General features: G+C 45.9%; 1 protein-coding gene and 1 pseudogene across 4 annotated transcripts in view; both read right to left on the bottom strand.

Moving 5' to 3' along the window:
- The window catches only part of SMOC1 (SPARC related modular calcium binding 1), a 141,352-nt gene that overhangs the window by 66,427 nt on the left and 51,461 nt on the right, over positions 1–23,464 (bottom strand). For all 4 annotated transcript variants that reach the window (XM_043472404.1, XM_043472405.1, XM_043472406.1 and 1 more), the window contains exons 2-3: positions 11,236–11,401; positions 9,735–9,847 (exon numbers count right to left, since the gene is read on the bottom strand). In XM_043472404.1, coding sequence (XP_043328339.1) covers positions 9,735–9,847; positions 11,236–11,401 — 279 coding nt within the window. The remainder of the gene's footprint in view (positions 1–9,734; positions 9,848–11,235; positions 11,402–23,464) is intronic.
- Positions 8,189–8,286, bottom strand: LOC122444434 (annotated as a pseudogene).

Below are 23,464 nucleotides of genomic sequence, written 5' to 3'. Positions count from 1 at the left end.
GTGTGTATTAATGGGTCTGCCTGGAAGGCTCCTGAACAAGAGTTTCCTGTGGGTCAACTGTGTGCCTACCCACCAGACTGAACATTATTCTCATAAAATCATAGTAGGTGTGGAGGAGACCCCAAGAGGTCATCAGTTTAATCCCCTTCCCAGTGCAGAAGCACCCTCCTTCCCCACAGCACCCCACCTGGATGCCCCCTCAGTCCTGTCTGCCCTCTTCCTGGGATGGGAAGTCCTCTTTGAGTAAAATATTCCATCTGTGGATTGCTCCTCTTGTAAAAAGTCCTTCCTGAGTTTGAGTCAGAATCTAAGTCATTAAATATTTCACTCAGTGCTTCTGGGTTGGTTCTGTGGGACTACTCAAGAAAAAGCAATTGGCATCCACAGACCAAGTGTGAAGATGGCCCTCACGCATCCCTTTGGTGGTCTCTTTCTCATCCACCCATTGGTTCTTCTCATCTCCAAACCAACCTCTGGCTCCTTTGACTATTCCTCATGTGACATGATTTCCCCAACCTGCTCACCTGAGTTATCCCCCTGGATATGCTCCAGTCCGGCAACACCACTGTAGAAGAAGGCCATGCCCTTTAAGAGGCAGTATGGTGCAGTGGTTAGGACCAAGAACCCTGGCAGCAGGCTGCTGGGGTTTGAATCCTGATTCTGTCACTTGCAAGCTGTGTGACTCCTGGCCAGCTATTCAGCTTTTCTAAGGCTCAGCTTCCTTATCTATAAATTAAGAATATAATAGTATCTACTCATAGGTCATAGTGAGGGCTGAATAAGTTAATGTGTGTCAGGTACTTAGAAAACACCTTGGCACAAAGTAAGTGCTATACAGGTTGTTACTGCTATCATCTGAAAAAGAAAAGAACAGCAGAGAGAGTGATGGAAGCCTCCATCACTGAGCCTCCCCTTTTCCATGAGCAGCAGGAAGGCCAGAGAAGCAGGCCTCATCCATCCCTTCCTTCCAAGTACACCCCTTTGCAGAAGAGCAGCTGTGGATACTGCCCAGAGCTTGCTCCTTTCACTTCCACCACAGACTTAGGGGCAGCCTCACCAGAGACTGCAGGGAGGTCAGATACCCAGTTGGGAACACCCAGAGCCTACAATTTGCTCCAAAGCAAATGATGCCAGCCAATCTGGGAAAGGAGGCTCGGGGTCCAGGTAGCCACTGGATAGGAGGACGGAGCAGTGGTTGGAGTAGGCAGGTCACCACCCAACACAACGGATACAGCGTTGGAGCTCCACCCACCCTCATCTTGCCCTCCTCTGCACTTGTGGGAGCCCAGGGGGTACCAGTTCTCTCACTGAAAAGATGACAGTGGTGGCTCTTACCATTTGTGAGAGTTGAGATGAGTCACTTACTAGACAAGTCCTTCCTGCATGTGGAGGCATCAGGTCCTGTCCCTGCCATGATTTACAGAATTAAACATTTACTTTCATATGACCTCCAGTGGGTACAAGGATGTGTTCTTGGGTGATGAAAATATTCTGGCATTAGATAGTGGTAACGGTTGCACAACTTTGTAAACATACTAAAAACCACTGAATCATACACTTAAAGGGATACATTTTATGGCATGTGAATTCTACCTTATTAGAGCTGCTATTTTAAATAACAAAACCATGTGGTTGGCCCACAGGACGACCTCTGGAGGAGCTCAACTAGCTCCCCCATTATACAGTTGAGCAAACCAAGCCCAAACGGGAAGAAAACTAACATTTGCTGAACAGCAGTTATGCGCTATGTTGTGAGCATTTTTGTATAAATTACCATATGCAGCATCTGGTTGTTTGGAACAAAAGCAATTCAAAGAAAAACACATGTAGAACAAGTAGTAAGATGCTCTGGGCACAGTAGATGTTCAAACTGTAACAATAATAATATGTTTATTGAACACAACAGAAAAGGACAAAGAAAAGCAACAACTGACTCAACAGTGAGTCTCTTGACCACTCTGCCATCTGTACATAAAGGATGGACTTAAATATTTAACAGTGTGACTGCTTTTTAAAAAAAAAAAAAGTTGGCACCATCCACTGAAACACACAGAATTGGCTGTGTTTGGGGCATCCAAAGGAACTTGATATGGCTAGAGAAGCTCAGAAGATTCCAGCTATGGATGCAGCCAGACTCTTAGTATTTTATCTACAGAACCCTCTGCACTGAGGAGACACCCACACTATTGCTTTCGGTAAGATAGTTTCACAATAACACAAAACAATGTAGCCCTTGGACTCATCAAGGACAGGACAAATCCTTCCCCCATGATGATACTCAGTGCTCCAGCCTGCCAGTGTTTTATCAGAGGCTCAACAGTTGGTCCACAAAGGCTCACAATTGATGCAAAACATCCATACCTTTAGTACTTGCTGAGAATCTGGAAAACGGAGACCAAGAAGGTAAACACAGGTGTTTCCAAGACAAGCTAGTCATATAACTCAGCCGAGATGGGGGTGGGGGAGGGGTTGATCGCAGGACATGCAATTTTGTACTGTGGGGGCAGGGAGAGGAGGCACTGCAAAGGGACCTCAAGACCTGCTTCACAGCTCAAGCCCAAGCACTTAGGAAAGAAGCCGCAGTCCCCAGATTTTAGAAAACTGTAAGAGCTACAGAAATGCTGACAAGGGGAGCCCACCACCTATGCCAAAAAGCCACAGAACTTTCTCTTTGCACTTCCAGCTTCTGAACAAAGCATTATCAAGAAGAAATTATAGCTCCCCAAACCCGGATGACAAAAAAAGAGGAAATAACCAAACTTAGAAAATAAAAAAACATATATGTGTGTGTTGGTGTGGGGAGCAGTGATTGGAATGAAGAAAAAGGGGGAAAGGGTGGGTGCCAGACAGAGCTATATAAAGAAAGACTGTTCCTGGAACATGGGGCTTAAAGTGGGACACACAATACATTTTTTTCATGTAGCAGTAATGTTACAAATGGTGTTTTACACTCTACAGAATTATTGGAACTACAATCTATCTACATAAAATAAATTAAATGGCTTGGGAATGTATTTGGTAACAACCACTAAATCAACTACATCGTTGCTCAACACTAGAAGGCAGTTCGGGAGTATGCATCAAATGTCTTTGAAAGGGCATGTCCTTTTGACCCAATATTCAACTTTCAGAAATTTAATCCCCAGATTTCCAGAATTCATGGTACCTTCACACAGTGGGACCTACGGCCATTTTTAAAATGACATAGGGTAACATGCAATAAACCTGGAAATAAGTAAATCACAGTATAATTAGTATACGAAAGCATTAGAGGGCTTCCCTGGAGGCTCAGTGGTAAAGAATCTGCCTGCCAATGCAAGAGACACACGTTGGATCCCTGGTCCAAGAAAATCTCACATGCCACAGAGCAACTATGCCCACGTGCCACAACTACTGATCCCGAGCTCTAGAGCCCAAGAAGCACAACTACTGAGCCCATGTGTGGCAGTACTAAAGCCCACGTGCCATAGAGCCCCTGCTCCACAGCAAGAAAAGCCACCGCACTAAGAAGCCCGCACACTGCAACTAGAGAGCTGCCCCGCTTGCCACAACTAGAGAAAGGCCTGCGCGGCAGCAAAGACCTAACCCAGCCTAAAATAAATAAGTAATTTTTTAGAATGATAAGAAAGAATTAGAAAGTGATATATGACATTATTTTTACCCTAAAAAATGATAAGTACACAAAGGAAGAAAAACTAGTGGGCTATAGACTTAACTGTTGCTACTTCCAAGAGATGAACTCACTGACTTTACCTTTATATCTATGTCCTTCTGCACTCTCAGAATTTTTTTTTTTTTTACAAAGTGTGTGCAGCTTTTCAATTTAGAAGAAAATATTTTTTCTTTTGACTATTTGATTGTCTCATATATATATGTTAGTGTGGGAGGCACGTGTCCTGTAGCTTGCAGAATCTTAGTCCCCTGATGAGGGATCAAACCCACGCCCCCTGCAGTTGAAGTCTGGAGTCTTAACCACTAGACCACCAGAGAACTCCAGCAACTTTTCTGTATATCTGAAAATTTCCATAAGCAAAGGGATTTTTTTTTTAATGTTTGCTTGATTGATCGGCCAACAGCATCAGAGAGAGGACTTCTGGAATAACAATGGTGATGCATATTAATACATACACATACACACACATACTGTGTGAAATAAGCGTCTATAACATATCATTCTACTAGCTGCACAGTATGGCGATGTCATAATTTGTTTAAGCACTTCTCTATTTTGGATATTTAGATTAGATTGTTTCCTAATTTTTGCAACTATAAGCAGAACTTAGATGGAAATCCTTGTGGCTAAATATTTGCATATATTTTTAATTATTTCTTTAGAATAAATTCCTAGAAGTGAAATGTCAAGCTCAAGATTTGGACACAATTAAGGACTTCTGACCCATATTGCAAAATTCTCTCATAAAATGTCAGTGCCAATTTACTTTTTCAAGTATGATGTGGGGCGTAATCCTTTCCCTTCACCCAGGCCTGAATATTACTCTTTTCCAAGTTTTAACAATTTGGTAAGCAAAATGCCACATCATTATCTGTATTTATATTTCTTTAATTACTAAGGAAAATATCATTTATAGTCACTTATTGGTTATTTGTTATTATTGTGTAATCTGCTTATTGATATCTCTTGCCCACTTTTCTACTAAGATCTTTTTCTTCCTGGTTCTTCAGAGTTTTTTTAATCTAATACTAGCCTTTTGTCAATAAGGCTAATATACACCATTTGCCTTTTGCTTTAAGGTATTTTTATGTTCAGAAATTTTTAATTTTGCATATTTTTTCAATAATAAAATCACTCAGAATTCCAAATTACTGACTTATAACTGGGCATTTGAAATATACCCAGTTGTACATGTAGGGTCTTATATTCTAGCTACTTCATGGTATGTTTTCATATCTTTTCTGCATGTAAGTTCCTTGAAAGCACAGGCCATGGCATTTCTTGAATGCCCTACAGCAACCAGCTCATAACCCAGAACACAGCAGAGCTCCAAAGGTCTGAGATGAAAAACTATTGTGTCTGGGATCTGCTTTGAAGCAATCCAGTTTGGCGTAGGAGATGAAAATAGGGTAAAGATGAAACAGAATCAGCCAGATGTTAATCATTGTTGAAACTGGGTGATGGGTACATGGGGTTCATTATACTAATATTTCTACTTCTGTGTATATATATATACACACATATATATATATATGTACTTTATACATATATATGTACTTTATATATATACACACACATATATATATATACTTTATATATATATATATATACTTTATATATATATACTTTACCGTCTGAGCCACCTGGGAAGTCCTATATATACACACACACATATTTTTACAGAGGCAGGTGAGAGGCATATGTGTAGCTTGCAGAATCTTAGTCCCCTGATGAGGGATCAAACCCACGCCCCCTGCAGTTGAAGTCTGGAATCTTAACCATTAGACCACCAGAGAACTCCAGCAACTTTTCTGTATATCTGAAAATTTCCATAAGCAAAGGGATTTTTTTTTTTTTTTTAATGTCTGCTTGACTGATTGGCCAACAGCATCAGAGAGGGGACTTCTGGAATAACAATGGCGATGAAAATTAATTACATATACATCAAGGACACTTCTGTGTCATAAAAAGGTTAAGAGCACAGGCCTTGAAATTAGGTAGACCTGGGTACAAATCCTTAGTGACCTTGAACTTATTATTTAACCCCTCTGAAACTCAGTTTTCTGGCATAAATAAGGCTATTAATAACTACCGCAAAAGGTTCTAGTAAAGATTAATGAGTGTAAAAATCAATGCCTGGCAGCAAACAGCACTCAATAAAGAGTTGCCATTATAATTATTCAGTGATGCACAAGCTTGACAAGCCAACATCCTAGTGGTGGTGATCCAATACCATTCCTCTATGGCTGTGATTTCAGTTCATCATATTGGGCAGTAGACAACAGCTTGGCAGAGGACTTGGAGAACAGATGTTAGGAGTTAACATTCCTGATACCCAGAAGAGAAAGCAGACAGGACCACAGCAAAGGACAAAATCAGTAGCTCTCATCCTTACACAGCAGGTCATCAAAAAGCCTTAACTCCATAGTCCAGTGATGCAACCAAGAACAAGAGTGATGAAGAGCTTATAAGAGCAGGTCATTCACAACCTGGACCAAACACTGGTATCTCTCTGGAGAGCTTGAAATAATAATAATGTATGGGTCCCTCACCCAGAATTTGATTTAATGATCTGAGATGTGGTCTAGATATCAAGGTTTTTTAAAAACCTAATGTTCTAATGTTTACCACTTTGCTGTTTGAGTTGGGGTGCAGGGTAGCAAGAGAAGCGGTCAAGGGAAAACAAATTAGAGAACAGAGACCACTGTATCCCATATGAACCCCATTAAAGCCAACCTAGTCATGTGGTCCCAAGCTGTGTCCCATGCCAGACAAAACCAGTCCCATGAGGGTCCCCTCCATATATTTCAAGAGCATATTACTGAATAATAATTCACAGGACTAAAGTATATTATTAACACCAGGATGCATGCATGTCAATAGTCTAAGCAAGGTCGAAATAATGTACCTGGTCTCTGGGTTTTGGTCTTAAGGAAAACAAAAACAAAAAAAGTCCAAGTCAGTGATAGTGGAGGTTGGGGGAGGCAGAAAAGCATTTTTTTTTCTCATAGCCTTTTGGCAGCCTGTCAATGCAATTGAAGCACACTCAAAGAGACAGCCTCATTTTGTGAAGTTATTGCAGCGTCTTTGATCAAGGGAAAAAGCACATCCATTTCAATCACTGTGACGGGGTCGGACCGGCTGTCTGGCTGCCTGGTTGCCCACCGGGGTGAGCCTGCCTCCAGCCCGCAGACACATGGCAGCGCTTAGCGTGTCAAACAAACGAGGGGGCTCTTGACTGTCGATCCAACCTCTGCTGAACTTCAGGGGCCCCCGCACTTAGCAATTCTGCCCAGGCTAATCTGGAAGTTCCCCTCCCCGGCAAACACCACCTGGTCCAGCCTGGCCTCCCTCAAACAAAAGCTGGCAGCAAACACTTCAGAACCGAGAGGGCAGGGGTCAACCGTTCTCATAAGCAACACACTCAGGATTACAGAAGCCTAGAAAGGGGAAAAAAGGATTCTGCCTCCTCCCTATTACCTTGACCCCTGTCTCAGCCCCAAATGCAGCTGCAAGAGGTTTGATATTCTCCTGCAGATGTGAATTTTCAGCACAAAGATCACGTGGATTCTTTTCACTAGAATAAATGATAAAGAATCCATGGAGGAAAGGTTCAACAGAAGATTTTCTTTTTCTTGGGTGACATCGTCTGTAACATCCTGAGAAGATCTGAGTAACAGAACCAGAGTAGAGATGGGGCTAATGTTGACAATGGCAGATATTTATACAGTATTTATGTGTTCCAAGCATTTTACGTGTGTTGACTCATTTAATCCTCATCACTACCTTATGAGGTAAGCTACAGTAATAGTCAATAGTAATAATAACAGTAACATATAACATGTATAATATAATAATTTGTTGTTGTTTAGTTGCTAAGCCATGTCTGACTCTTTGTGACCTGATGGACTGTATCCCACCAGGCTCCTTTGTTCATGGGACTTGCCAGGCAAGAATACTGGAGTGGGTTGCCATTTCCTTCTCCAAGGGATCTTCCTGACCCAGGGATCAAACCCACGTCTCCTACATTGCAGGTGGATTCTTTACCACTGAGCCACCAAGGAAGCCCATAATAATGATAATTACTATATAAAATAATAATAGAGATAATAATCTCTATTTTTCACTTAAGGAAATTATGACCTAGAGAAATTAAATGATGTGCATGAGGGGGTGGGTGGCTTCACGCCCAGGCTGTCTGGCTCTAGGAGCGTTGCGCTAGCCACAGCACTAGACGGCCTTTCTCTAGTCCACACCTCAGAGCCTCCTTTACTTTTTTTTCAACAGGCATTTTTGTTTCTATTGAAAAGAAACAAACCAGTACAATATTCAAATTAAAGGAGAGAACTTGACTAAACTCTAAGAATGGAAACTTACTACACATTTGTTTTATGGAGATATGAACTTTAATATTTTTATAAATTCATCTAAAATTTTGCACCACGTGTTTATTTTATTTATTATGATAGCTACATAGTAAAGAGCTACATTTCTGGGAGAATTTTGAGAGGGGGTAAAATCAAGATAAAACACGGAATGCTTTGCACGCAGGGGCTGTGCTAATCTTCTCTGTATCATTCTGATTTTAGTGCATGTGTCGCCGAAGCAGGCGCAGAGAGCTTCCTTTTAAGCTGCCAGCTCAGAAAACAGCAGAGCGCGGAGGGTTCCAAGGGAGCTTGGGTGCTGGAGAGATTTGAGCATGGCTCCCAGTTCCTGGACCACTCTGCCTCCCGCTGTGGCTGCATCTTCTGTAAATGATGACAGCAACACCTACCTGGCAGGCTCGTGGTGAGACTTAAGTGGGAAGATGAATACAAGCACCTCTCACAGGGTGGGCAGCCAAGGTCAGTTTAACTTCGTGGTATCAATCTTGGCTGAACACTTGAAACTTTAAAAAACACAAGGCCCCGTCCCTACCCCACCACCTCCACCAGCACTCAGCCTGAAATCAGCAGTCCCCTGGGCCCAGCCCCCAGATGAAACCTGAAACCCAGCGGACCAAAGGCCAGACTCACCCTTTCCCTCCGTCCCCACCCCCTCAAAAATTCTGGGGCGATTACAAGGAAACTGAAACTCCTAAGGCCCCCGCCTCCAGCCCTCACGTGGCAGAGGTCCCCAAATGACACTACCTTCCAGTGGGAGTCACGCCTGTCCCAAGCAAGGGGCCGACCCCGCCTTGTCCAGTGACGCTCCCCACTTTCATCCAGCTGTCCCCGCCCGCTAGACTGTCCCCACCTCCAGCCTGAAAGCTCTACCACCCGGCTGTGCCAACTTCAACACAGCCGGCATTGCTTTTACCCAACCTCCAACCAGAAGATCACACAGGATCAGAGGGAAGACTGCCTGAAAGGAGATTTCAGAATCTGAGTGCATGCATACACGAGTGCACACGCATGCTAGCGCAGACACCACACATGCACATGTGCACATAGATACCATGTCCCACACAGCACACACATACGCCACACACACACACACACAAAGACAGCCTCCACACGCACATACACAGAAACCATACAACACACACAGAGACACACATGCACACAAGAACCACACAACACACACAAACACCCACCCACAGGCACACATACACCACGCAACACACGTCCACCACACACACATGCACACGCTCCACTAACCACAGACACTTCACACGCCAAAGGAGCGTGGCTTCAGCGGAAGCTTGGGGCAGGATAAAGAGGTGTGCAGAAGGGGTAGCAATGAACAGTGAAGGGAATACAGAGGCTGCCCATGGAAACCCATGAGGGTAAGAAAAAATAACCAGCCTACGTTTGACAGAAGAGGAAAATGAAGACGGGCAGCGGGAGGACAGGGACAGAGCAATGCTAGTTTCCTGGCTCGAACTCACACAAGCCTTTCAGGACCCACTGCCGGCGGCGGGCACCCAGTGGCAGGGGGGCCCGGGAGGGGGACACAGGTCCCAGAGGCAGCACTGGGGGTGTCACAGAGCCCTCGTCTGTTTCCAGGAAGCAAGGCTCTCGGGGCCCTCCTGCTCCCAGGCCCCCAGGAACCGGGGCCTGAGAGAGTAGCCAAGGCCTACCTGGGTGAAGGAGCCATCCTCGGTGCACTCCGGGACAAACACCGCCTCCTGGGGCTTCTTGGCTTGCTCCAGGGCCTGAGCCCGCTCCAGGCGACACTTGCTCTGGCCAGCGTCTAAAAGAGGGAGGTGTGCACGTCAGAGTCCCTTGGACCCCACACAGGAGCCACGGATTCCAGTTGTAGAAATGCTGAGAGACAAGCACTGTGTTGTGGGGGCCCACACACCGCCACACATCACACATATACGCCACACATGCAGTCAGAAACCACACCACACAAACAGAGACACACATGCACACAGACACATAAAAGCCGGCTGTTCCAGGAACACGAGGGCAGGGACTAGTGAATGCCCCACAGCCTCACCTGCCTCTCAAAGGTATTCTTAGAAAAAGTCAGGGGGGTCATATTTATACCCAGTTCTGTTTATTCCTTTTCTCCCAAATATCCCTCATCTCTCCTAGGGGAAAAAAAGTTCTACTTCTATTATTCTTCACTGACTTTATTTAAAAACATGTAAGCCCAAGGAGTCTCAAAGATGTTTTGCAATTCAAAAACTGCAAGCTCTTTTCTTTTTTTTTCTGGTGCCACCATGGATTTTTTTAAAAATATTTATTTGTTTATTTATTTATGTGACCATGCCAGGTCTTAGTTGTGGCATGTGGGATCTAGTTCCCTGACCAGGGATTGAACCCAGGCCCACTATACTGGAACACAGAGTCTTAGCCACTGAACCATCAGAGAAGTCCCCAGCAAGCACTTTCTTTGGGAAATCAGAGGCTCTAGGGCAGCCGGCTTAGCCTCCCACAATTTCTGTAATAGCTCTGATCAGTCCACGGGTCACAAACTCACATACCAACAGGGTGTAGGAAAGCGATATAAGTTAGAGAAGGGGCTGGGTGTATGAAGCATGGCGTTCAGCTTGGTGACACCACCGGGAATGCCGGGGACTGCGGCAAACGAGAACAGGCTCCCTTTTAAAGGACGTGGCTGCTTCTCAGCAGCCACATGTTTGCCTTGAGGGAGGGAACACAGGCCTCATATCACCACAGTTTCCAATTTTTTATGGGAAATACAAACATCCAGATTTTTAGGTTGAATTTCCCAATTTTTAAATGTTGTCTCAAACGTTTTTAATATGTTTAAATGTGTGAGCAGACCAAACAAAACACATCTGTTGGCTGTCAATGTGGAATCCCTATTCAAGAGCCAGCCATCATGTTTTGCCATTTTAAGCCTCTCTACAAAAAAAAAAGAAAAAGGAAGAATTATAAAAATTAAAAGCAGTAGCCAAATAGCAGCATTTCTCTAGGCCCTAGCAGCAGTGTTTGAAAGCCAGAAAAGTACTTATCTTTCAGCGGGCCTGTCCTCCCTGCCATATTCCCCGGTGGAAAGGTTGCCAGATGAACAGACGCATTCTGAGTTCCCCCGATGGGAGTGCCCCACGCAAGGAGTGTGGTGCTCAGGTCTGTCTCTCCTCGTTGGGGCACGGGCACACTCACCTTTGCATCTGCCTCGATGTACCACACCCAGTGTTGGGTCTCGGCACTTAGCTCGCTGGTACTCACACATGGACTCATAGGACCTGCCGTCGGAAGCACAGACAGGTTTGGGTTGAGTCCTGGAGCAGTGGAGGTTGCACTGAGGGTCACGGTCACTTATGAGAAACTGGGTTGGGAAAAAAAAAAAGTGAAATGGTACAGGGGTTACTTTTGCAAGAAAAGTAAAGATGAGTTCACAATTTACAATACTAACTTGCCTTTGGGAAGCAAGTCCAAAATAATTAATTCCAAAGTTATTAAACCCTAGAAGTAGTAGGAAACCAAATGACCACAAACTCTAACCAAGGAAGGCATCCTGTACCCAGGAACTCACATGCAGGACCTCGTTAAACCTCACAACAACCCTATGAAATAGGAACCACCTATTTCGTAGGTAAGGAAACTGAAGCCTAGAGAGAGGTAACTTGCCCAGTTTCACACAGTTCTAAGTGGTGAATCTGAACCTAGACTGGTCAGAGGTCAAGTCCAAGCTTTCACCACTGGGAAATTCAGCCTCTGGTCCACACTGATGGTCTCTGCACTTGGCCCTATTTGGGTACCTCCCCAAACCAGGAATGCACCAGGAATCTCTACTCTCCATCTTTGGAAAGTTTTATTGTCTAGAAAGTATTACTGAGCCCCCAGATCTATCACCCTTCCATTTCTGCTCACTGCTCTCTGTCAGAATACAGGTTAAGTTATTTTCTATTCTTCACCCTTCCATTTCTACCCACTGCTCTCTGTCAGAATACAGGTTAAGTGATTTTCTATGAGAAGGGAATTTCCTAACTTAACATAAACGTCCTCATCAGATTGCGAAATGCTGAGCTAAAGTTTTCTTTATAGCAGGACTTCCCTGCTGTACATTCTTATGCATTAACACCTTTGGTACATTCTTATGCATCACTAATCTCCCAGAGGTACAGTAAAGATAGATAGCTGTAAAGTATTTGCTACTCTTCCCGTTGAGTGTGGAGACTTCCCTTGAACCTGGACTGGCCTCAACAACTTGCATGACCAATAACACGCTGTGGCAGTGATGTCGTCCAACTTCTGGGCAAAGTCATGTGAAGCTTTGCAGCCTCCCCCCAGGTCTCTTGCAACACTCAGGCTGGGGGAAATCAGCCACCAGGTAAGAAGCCCAACACTGAGACCATCGTGCTAGGAGGAAGCCCAAGCTAGCATGGGGCAAAACCTAGTGGAGAGAGAAATGCCCAATAAACACAGCACAGAGATGTGTGAGTGAAGAAGCCTTCAAATGAGTCTCACTTCAGCAGTCACTTGATTGTAACTAACAGAGATGAAAAGGAGTAACTGCTTGAGAGACCCCCGCCCAAGCAAGACCCACCCAGCTGAGCCCAGTCGACTCACCAGAACTGTGAGAGATAATGATAAGTTATGTCATTAAGTTAAAATTCTTTTTGTTGAAGTACAGTTGATACACAATGTTTCGGGTATGCAGCAAGCCATTAAGGTTTGAGTAGTTTGAAACAGAGCAATAGCTAACCAGATCAAGAGCATATATGATGCTGTATCTCTCAGACTTATTTGACCACAAACCCCCTTCTCAGTGAACCCCTGTCCACAACTGTAGGATACAGCTGGAAAACAATAACTGGACTCTACAATCCATGAGCTGCTGTTGAAGAACCCATGATTAGACTGCATGGACCTTGAGAGCTGGATCTACTCTTTCATCCCTCTATAGCAGAGCTCGGGACACAATGAAGGCTCTTCGTCAGGATGAACTGAGAGGATGAAAAGCCCATCATGGCACGTGGCAATGTCGTGAGCACACCTCTGGCCATCAGTGATGTTAGAGTTGACTACACACCATGCTCATAGAGGCTTAGGGAAGGTATGACTACAGGCCCTATTTCTATCTGCAGGCCCTTCGTGTGAAGCAAATAGATGAGAACTTGTTGATCCTCTTCCAGAACATCCAAAGGAGGTCCAGAGGCAATACCCCTCCCTTCAAAGGAGCACACGGCCCATACTGGCCAAATCCAAAGAGAGTCCAAGCCTGTCAATGAACACACAGACCGCCTCCCAGCTGTAAACACAGTCCCTCCCGCTCTCCTGACCACACGCTTGCGTGCCGCTGCTCGGCAGAGGGAAGCAGCAGCTGGACTGAGACCACCCTGCACACACAGGCTTATCAGGACGGACAGCGCAACTAAACCTCTCTTCAGATCCTCTGGACGGCCACACTCACGCCTCCAGCCTGAGTCCTGCCCAAAGCTCAGAGGGAATGTCCTGAGAGTGTCTCAGTGTCCCCAGGTAACATGCAGTGGCTCAGCGGGTAAAGGGTCCACCCGCAATGCAGGAGACACAGGAAATTCAGGTTCGATCCCTGGGTCGGGAAGATCCCCTGGAGAAGGAAATGGCAACCCACTCCAGTATTCTTGCCCGAAAAATCCCATGGACAGAGGACTCTGGCGGGCTATAGACCAACGGGTCACAAAGAGTTGGACAAGACTGAGCGACTAAGCACGTCCCCAGGTAAAAAATCTGTCATAGATAGAGTCATCTCCCGAGGCAGCCCCCAGGTTGCCACAGAGTGGGGATGAGCGGATGTCATCCCCACAGAGGGGCAGGCAATGTCATCCACACTGCAAATCCTTGGGTGGTGCCCCTCTGTCCCCGGGGACCTTCACAGGGTCTCCTGCCCTGGCAAATCTGACCCCTTCTCTGGCCTCAGCTCTTCCTGCTCTGACGTCAACCTACTCACTCTTTAGTAGGGCACACTGGCCTGCCTTCCAGGTCCCATTTGCTCCTAACCCCAGGCCTTTATTTTTATTTAATATTTTCTTTTCTTTCTTCTTTATTCGGCTGTGCCAAGTCTTAGCTGCTGCATGCAGGATCGAGTTCCCCGACCAGGGATTGAACCCCGGCACCCTGCATTGGGAGCCCAGAGGCTTAGCCCCTAGACCACCAGGAACGTATCCCCCGTCCACCCCCGCCTCAGGCCTTTAGACACATCATTCCTTCTCCCTTTCCTCCTGCCGCTGCTCAGATTTCGGCTCATCTGGGAGGTTGTCCCTGACTCTCACAGGTGAGGACGGGTCCCCCTATAAGAACTTCTCACACCTCACTTTTCCTTCAGGGCTCTTACCACAGTTTGAGGACAAACTGATTTGTGGGATTTGATTAGCAATGGAATCCCCCACTCTGAGCGTCAAGAAGACAAGGAGACTGTCTCTTTCAGCCTGTAAACACATCTCTGGCATCCAGCACCATGCTGAGGTGCTTGACTATTTGCGGGACAAACGCATCCCTGCAGCGGCCTTTCCCACACGGCATTACCTGCAAACCAGCTGTTGTGAAGTGACAGGCCTGGTCCCCCAAGCTCCTGCCATCCCTGGTGGGAAGGGGGGTCACTGGGCTACTCCCCTACCCCACCCCCAGGCCCTCCTCTCTAAGCTTCCCTCTCCCTCCCTCAGAACACTACGGGCCGACGTGGGCCACCGCCTCCTGCCCTAGCTCCATTCAGAACCTAAGTTATCTCTGAGGCTGAGAGGAGGGTCTCTTCTCTCACCATCCCCACCCCAGGCCCCTCTGCCACTCCTGCCTTCCCAGCCTTGGACCGACTGGGCACCAGGGAAAACTTGGGACCCAAGGTCCAACTGAATGATGCAGGCTTAGAAGCCCTGGTCATGGGCACGTGGGTGGGCACAGGACCCAGTGGGCTGCAACCAGCAAAGCTGGCCTCGAAGTCTTTCTCCCTCCCTCAGACCCATTCCTAATCAGTCTGCAGCCTGGAAATGCAGCCAGACCTGGCTCCGTCATTCTGCCTGGTGAGCAGCCGGCGCCGGCCAGAGGGCGGGACCAGTGCTCTCACGCCCTGGCTTGCAGGCTGACTGGTGGCCTCAAAACTGTCCCAGAGCAGGTCAAGACACTGCTGTCCCATCGCTCTCTCCTGGTCCATGGGAGTCGGGGTTACTTTACATGAAGTGAGAGCAGCGTTGCATGTCAATCTGCAGGAGCTAGGGAACAGCTGGCTCTCACAATCACACAAGCATGGAAATCTCAGTATCTTCCAACGCCTGGGGAAGTCAAGGAACTCATCCTTGGTCACAGAGGGATTTGGTAGCCAGACCTTGTCTGAAGAGTGATAAGAGCTGATAATAACATATCACTTACCATAGGTTAACTAATGTGACCTCCACAGTAGCCCTAAGAGGCAGGGTACGTAATGTGCGTGTCAGTGCAGAACTTGACACCCGGGGCCTGGCTCCAGAGCTACAACTTCTAACCACTAGACCACACTGCCTGGCATTATGATAGAGTAACACTGCAAACAGAAACTCTAACCCAACTGAAAAACCGGATTCCGTTTCGGATTAGCAGATACAAACTGCTATATATAAAATAGGTAAACAACAAGGCCCGAATGTACAGCACAGGGAACTACATTCAATATCTTATAATTAAATATCACGGAAAGCTAAACAAACAAACTGGATTTCTAAGTCAAAAACTGTTTACCCAAGAGCTTACTGCATGTAAGGCGCCAACTGCTGAAGACTCAGCTACGACAGCCCTGCCCTCCAGGCACTTTAAACCTACTCTGAGTAGCTCCTCATACGGCTCTCTTCACCTTCAAAAAAAGGGATTGAGCACTGCCTCGCTGTCTCCTCTGTAGCTCACAGGAGAGGGGAGATACAGGCATCCCTGTGGTGATGAACTATGGGCCATAAATTTGGTTTGGAAATGGTTTGCTTTGGACCAACAGAGATGCCACGGCAGCTATGCCAGAGACCTGCTTCATAACTCGGGGAACATAGCCTAGTGATGGACAGGTTAAAGGCAGCTTCAGAATAAGCTCCACCTGCCCTCCCCTCTCCCCAAGATCCTTCCTGGCTTCAGAAGAGCTCCCAAAAGGGTCCATCTAGAAATGACTGGCCCCCAAGGCCAAGTGAAAAAGTAACAGAACAGCCGAGGACCATTGCTAAAGACCGTCTCCAGTCATTTATGGTGTCTCATCTTTATCTATTTTAGGAACTGAGGGAGTTTGTAATTGCTTTCCCAAAAATAGATGAGTTCTATTTTTTTGGAGGTTTTTTTTTTTTATTCAGGTATAGTTGATTTACAATATTGAATAAGTTTGTGATAGAAAATGCAGTGACACACAATTTTTAAAGATTATACTCCTTTTATAGTTTCATAAAACACTGTCTGTATTCTCTGTGCTGTATAATATACCCTTTTAGTTCATTTAATTTATACATAGCTGTTTTTAACCTCTTAACCTTTTACCTCTATCTCACCCCTCTTCTCTCCTCTCTCCCCACTGGTAACCACTAGTTTGTTCTCTGTATCTGTGAGCCTGTTTCTTTTTTGTTATATAAGTGATGTCATACAATAATTTGTCTTTCTCTACCTGACTTATTTCACTAAACATGATACACTCCAGGTCCATCCACATTGTTGCAAGTGGCAACATTTCATTCTGTTTTATGGTTGAGCAGTAGTCCATATGGAGAAGGCAATGGCACCCCACTCCAGGACTCTTGCCATGGAGAATCCCATGGACGGAGGAGCCTGGTGGGCTACAGTCCATGGGGTCGTGAAGAGTCGGACATGACTGAGCGACTTCACTTTCGCTTTTCACTTTCATGCACTGGAGAAGGAAATGGCAACCCACTCCAGTATTCTTGCCTGGAGAATCCCAAGGATGGAGGAGCCTGGTGGGCTGCCAGAGTTGGACATGACTGACAAGACTTAGCAGCAGCAGCAATAGTCCATTGTGTGTGTGTGTGTGTGTGTGTGATCTTCTTTGTCCATTCATCCATTGATGGACACAAGTTGCTTCCCGTATTTTGGAATAACAGAATGACTAGGCCCTAATAGAATCACCCAAACCTCCGGGGACCCTAGGACACTGCTTGTTCTGTCATCCACATCTACTTTTATACTCAACAACCAAGCTTTATGATGCGCTCTGCACTGCAAGGTATGGAAAGCAGAACACAACCAGCATAGCCCTGTCCTCAATGAGCCTGCACTCTAGGGTATCAAGAACAAGCAACCTGACATCGACCAAGTTAACAAGGGAATAGGATACCATAGACTGAAGAGAATTCATCCTTGGGACTCTGTAACGCCACAAAGCCACAGAGTCCAATAAAACTTTCTGCAATGATAGACACGTTGTATATCTGTGCCATCTAGTTTATGGAAGCCACAAGCCATGTGTGGCTATGAAGCACTAAAACATAGCTAATGCAACTGAGGAACTAAATCTTTGGTTGCTTTTAATTTTAGTTAACTTTGAATAACTATATGTGGCTAGTGGTTGCCAGATTCAAGAGCACAGCTATTGCAGGGGATGGCGGGTTGGGGGTGTGATGGTTCACCCTTGCTGGAGTTTCTTCTAGTTGAGCCAAGCTACAACAGATTAGACCAAGAAGCAGATTCTGAGATAATTTCTGCATTTGGAAACTGGACATGAAAAACATGAATTTATTATTTACAGGTTTCAACAACAGAACATCCCAGCAGTTCAACACAGCCCACCTAAAGTCACAAAGGCAGATTTCTCCTCTCTTCTTCAGGAGACAGGAAGGACAGGCTGGAAGTTCCCAGCACCACCCATGACTGGGTCATTTCTCCCAGCACACAGACAAAACTCAGAGTCTGAGTCACCCTACTAGGACTGAACTCCCAGGCCAGAGAAGTCTGCTGTGGGCTCAAAAGCAACCAGAATTGGTGGAAATTTTTGGAGTTAAGCAGAGGCAAGCTGTCTCCCCAAAGAAGCAAGCCATTCCCCCCTGAGGAAGAAATAGCATTTTCATAAAAATCCTCATATCCCTTCCTTCTTCCTCACCAAAAGACAACAAAAACAAAATAATTATGTTAAGTATGATTGTGTAATATGGGAGCCAAACAAAAGGGGCCAGGACAACTGTGCGTTTGCAAGTGGCTCCTATTCCCTGCCTCTCTCCTTGGGGAGTGTGAGCGGTTCCAAAGCAAACATGCAGAATTTTCGTGCTCTGCTCACATTTGTAAAGCAGGACAAGCACTTGAAATACATTTAAACAATCCATCCTTTCTATTGGAAAATTAAGCTACCGATGGGGACCATCTTCACCAGAGGACAGACATGGGCAAATGAAATCAATGTTAGATAACAGTTCCTTCTGTCTGAAATGTGTACATGCTGATCCTTGCCCTCAGTTTCCAGCAGAGTACAATGTAAACCCTGCCACAGCTTTTGCTCAGGGAGACCATTCCACGACCACAAACTGTGTTGGGTTTGACAGACTGCCAAGTTTCCACGACAACAGAAGGAACAACAGAGGCAGCCTAAGCTTCCACTGGGGAGGAGATATTCGATTCTTTATAATAGGGAGTTGCTTTCACAGTTCTACCTGTACCATGCTGATTTCACCAGCATCTAAAATTCTAAAATGGCATTTTACTAGTAACATGCCTATTTCTATAGTTTTCTCAAGTGTAGAAGTGGGGGGCAGGAACCATACTATACAACCAGAGCAATGGTTTGGAAGTGTGAGATCCACACTTGGAAGAGCAAGCAGCATTCCCTTTATGATGTTGTTGTTGTTTAGTCGCTAAGTTGTATCCAACTTTTTTCAACCCCATGGACTGTAGCCCACCAGGCTCCTCTGTCCATGCGATTTCCAAGGCAAGAATACTTGAGTGGGCTGCCATTTCCTTCTCCATGGGATCTTCTGGACCTAGGGATTGAACCTAGGATTGAACCCTGCATTGTAGGCAAATTATTTACTGCTTAAACCACCAGGGAAGCTCCTCTTTATGATATCAGACTTAAAAATCACAGGCCGAACTCAAATAATTTGAGTGTTTTTTTTTTAATAAATTCATTTGTAACACAGCTTCAGGTACTCACTATTAACTTTTTTGTTTCACTTATAGATTGCTACAAAACAAACCATCCCAAGACTTAGTGGCTCCAAATTATTCATCATGTCTCTCAATTCTATGCATTGGCTAGGCTCAGCTGGATGGTTCTTCTGCTCCACATGGTTTTGGTTGAGATAACGCACAGGCTTCATTCAGCTGGGAGCCTGGCTGGGGCTGGAACACCCACTGTGACTTCATACACTGGTGCCTAGTTGGAGTGGCTGAAGGTGCAGAGGGCCTGGTTAGGTCTCCCTCTCCAGAAGACTTTCTTCTTTTATCCATGTTGACTTCTTTCAATCCTTAATCTCTTGTCTAGACGTCTAACTTTCTGTCACCAAACTTTTTTCCCCATTCAAGTTCCAGTTCCACACTGACTGAAGTTACCACTCTTAAGAAGCAAATGCTTTCATGTTTTAAACACTACTGTTAACTTCCTCAGACCTCCTGCTGCACTGTCTTCATATAGCTATCAAAACCTTCTACATACTTCATTAACATTTATGTATGTACATGTCTAGAAAAGACTGTGTCTTACTCCTCTTTATACACACAGGGCCTAAGCCAGAGCCAGTTGTTTAACACATGTTTGAAGAATGGATGGGTGAATATCAAACCTTACCTAAAAGATATCCCAAAGAAGCTCCTTTTTCTATCACTTACTGTAAAAAGAGATATTCTTTGTCAAACCACCACCAAATAAATGCTTAACACTCTCAAATGCAGAGTAATGGAAGCTGTTTTTTTCCTTTTTTTTTTTTTTTTTTAAGAAACATCTATTAGATAAAGGAAGCCATACATTAACCACAGGACTTTCCCCTTGAATTAAGGAGGAAAAACATTCCTGAGCCATTGAAAAGAATGCAGCTGAGTGGCTGAGACAGTGTCCATGGAATTCATTCCCAGTGAAACTGGCCTTAGCCTGAGAATCCTCCTCACAAAGCTTGGAAGTCGTTCCACCCTCCAGATAAGTCATGTCACCCACAAGACAGACAGTAATCCGAGATGTCCAAGGTTGCTAAGCCTGAAATGTGTATGTTAAGGCAGGAAACCCTGACAATTTAACAGCCAATGTGATTAGCACTCTAGTTTTTCTGGCAGCTACAATATGCATGTACTTGAGTAAAAACAAAAGCCAGATTCACTTATAAATCATATTTTTGACACCCTGAATTTACTTTTTTTCCATAGAATCAACGTTGTAAATAATGGTGAGTGTCCCAGCCCAATCTGCTAATGTCAAATTGGAAGGAAGAGAAGAAAAAGGAGTCCTCCCCGTGTGCCTGATAAGTAGGTAACAGGTACAGTCAAGGCTTCCAGTGCCAGGCCCCCCAGCTGGGTAGAAATCCCTGGCCCTTCACACTGTTCCTTCCTGCCTCAGGACTTGGCATGTGTGGACCCTTTTCCCTGGACTGTGTTTCCACCTCATAAACTCCTATTCATCCTTCCATTCTCAATGCAAATGCAGTTTCCTGAGGGCGTTTGACTTCTCTGTTAGGTCAGAATCCTACGATAAACCTCCACACACCCTCTACTGTCCACTGTGGCCTGTGTCACGATTGAAATTAAATGACCAACTATTTAATTATACATTTCTTGCCCCCTCCCTCCCCACTAAGCCACTGCTCCCTGCAGGCAGGAACCATGATCTGCTGGGTGTCACCCTGCTGGATCCCCAGTGCCTGGCAGGGGCCTTGCCCAAAGTGGGTGTGTAATAAATATCTATTGATTGAATGAATGAAGAGAAAACTGAGGCTCAGCCAAGTTAAGCTGGTAAGTGGCAGGATACATCTATAAGTCTGACTCAGTGGCCCAGATTCTCTATGACACCACATGGCCTCCTTCAAGGCAGGACGGTGAGGGCTGAGCCCTGGAGGCTGGCTGGGGAGGTGGGCAGGGGTGGGGGTGGGTGGCACAAATGGAGCTCTGCTGTTAGCCCTGGTATCAGTGGCAGGGTTCTTGGCAGTAGCCCCCCTGGTGGACAGGAGAGGAGACTGGCTCTGCAAGCAAAGAGAGCTTTCCTAAGGGAGGGGACTTTTTCCTCCTTATGTTTGTAAGTCCAAGTCCAGCTCAAGGTTTTAGTACTCAGGCACTATAAAGTGTTTCTGGGAGATAAATCTATTACTGAAAGAGGGGAAAAGGCCACTCGTGGAGCCAGTAAGTCAAGACGCACATTCCAGGACGTCCGGCTGCAGCTCGGCCCAGTCCCAAGCTGGCCCTGTCCGCCTGCTGTCACCGGCTTGCTTCACCATCTGCAGAACCGGATTTCAGTCTTGTTCTCCGGGACGGGGGGCCGCGTCCTCGGGAACGAGGAGGAGCCAATTCACACGAAGACATCCCTCACCGACCCACTACCTAATCCATCATCTGCCCTGAAAATCCACATCCCCACTTTTGCCCGCGCTCTCACCCTTCCCTGACCTCGCAGCCCCCGCATTTACACAGGTGCACAGGAGGGCCTCGCTCAGGGCACCTCAGAGCAGCCCCAGAGATGGACGAGGGGAGATAAGGGAGGTCAGAGGGGGCGGGGGCTGCAGCGTGGCGGTGTCTGCTCTTCTTCTCCACACCTCCCCAGCAGGGCCTGACAACAGCACGCCGATTAAAAGGCTTTTCACGCTGCTGAGGGAAAGCAGACGGCCCCCTCCAGCTGTTTGGCAGCTGGAACCACTTGTGTTGTTTTAGCCAGGAGAGGCCTGACCCTCGTCACCCCAGCCCCACCCCCTCCCCAAGGGAGGAATTCCGTGGTCACCCCGGCCTGTCCACCCAGCTTCCCTCCTCCACTCTGTCCCCCCACAGCTATGGAGATGATCAAGCAGGACCCAGGGGACAAGGTTGTCTTACACCAGTTGCCATTGATGGGGAAGGGTGGGGAGGTGGTCAGTGGGTTCAACAAAGCAGCTGAGACTCTGGTTGGAAAGAGGCACTAACAAGGTTGCAAAGGTAAACCTTCTAACTCAGACCCCATCCACATCCCCAAACCATGCCCCATGCCAGCCTATTTGAACAGCAAGCACGGATCAAGTGTGGGTTAGGGCCCAGGCCATCAGATTTCTAAAATACAAAGCATTCTTCTAAGCGATGGAGCCAGACTCAAAAAGCTACATACTGTCTGATTCCATTTATGCAACATTCTGGAAAAGGCAAAACTATATGACTAGAAATCAGATCTGTGATTGCTGGGAACTGGAAGTAGGAGGAGAAAGGGGGAAGTGGTGATATGCTCTATCTTGATTATGGTGGTGCTGATACAGCTACATAAACTTGTTTAAAAAAAACCAAAGTGTACACCTGAAAAGGAGGAAGTGTACTGCATGTAAATCATACCTCAATAAACAAAAATAAATAAATAAATGAAAGAGAGAGAGAAGCACAAAACTAAAAAAAAAAAAAAAGCATCAGACCTCCCATAAGCACACAAAGAGGTTTCTGGAGATTTTTCTGCCCACTCCCTTCAATGACCAAGCATCATGCTAGGTGTGTTGGGGGTTATGAAAATAAGCAAGAACCAAGGCCCTGCCCCCAAAAGTTGATCCAGTTGCCAAGATGGACATGTGTACAGCTAACTTCATCGGGACAACATTTTCCAAATCAGCATCCAGGAAGCAAAGCCTGAGTCACAAATAGACGAAAGGAAAGAACATTTGAAAATGGGGTGCCCAGAAATCCAAGATGTGAGATGCCTGACTCTGAGAGAGAGAAGACAGGAGAGGAAGGAAAAAGAGGCATGCGTTCAGCAAAGAATAACTGAGCACCCATGCTGAGTGTTGGGGGCAGAGCAGAGTGAGAGACTAATGCCGACTACAAGGAAGCAGGAGGATTTCTCAGAAAAGAGGCTGAATCTGGGTGGCAAAGGATTTCCTAGCAGGAAGGCACCCTGAGCAACAGCAACAGGTACACAAAGGTAAAGAACCAAATTCAAAACATAGTTTCAAAATGACCATTTACAGAGGATACAATGCTTTAGGGCTAGGGTGTGGGTAAGATCATGGAGGGTCTTGAAATTCCCACTTGCCTTTTATTTTCCTTGAAGAATTGGAAGCCAGTGAAGAAAGTAAAAGACAAGATCAGAAGATCAGACAAGAGCTTTAGAAACCTCTGGCAGGGATCTGAAAGACAACGGAAACACTGATTCGAAAGTTCCCGTAGCTGAACAGAAGAAGAAGAGGAATCCCGAAAAGAGGGGGCATACGTGGGCCAAGGAAGTGGCTGAGTGAGGCAACTGGATGAGATAAAAGCACCAAGAACCAAGCAGCTGTAGGGCTGCTGCCCAGAGGAGATGGTCTGTGTTCTCCATCACAGCCCCGCA

This window comes from Cervus canadensis, chromosome 6 (assembly GCF_019320065.1).
Source record: "Cervus canadensis isolate Bull #8, Minnesota chromosome 6, ASM1932006v1, whole genome shotgun sequence".
Classification (NCBI taxonomy): Eukaryota; Metazoa; Chordata; class Mammalia; order Artiodactyla; family Cervidae; genus Cervus; species Cervus canadensis.
This window is presented reverse-complemented; position numbering and strand designations above follow the sequence as displayed.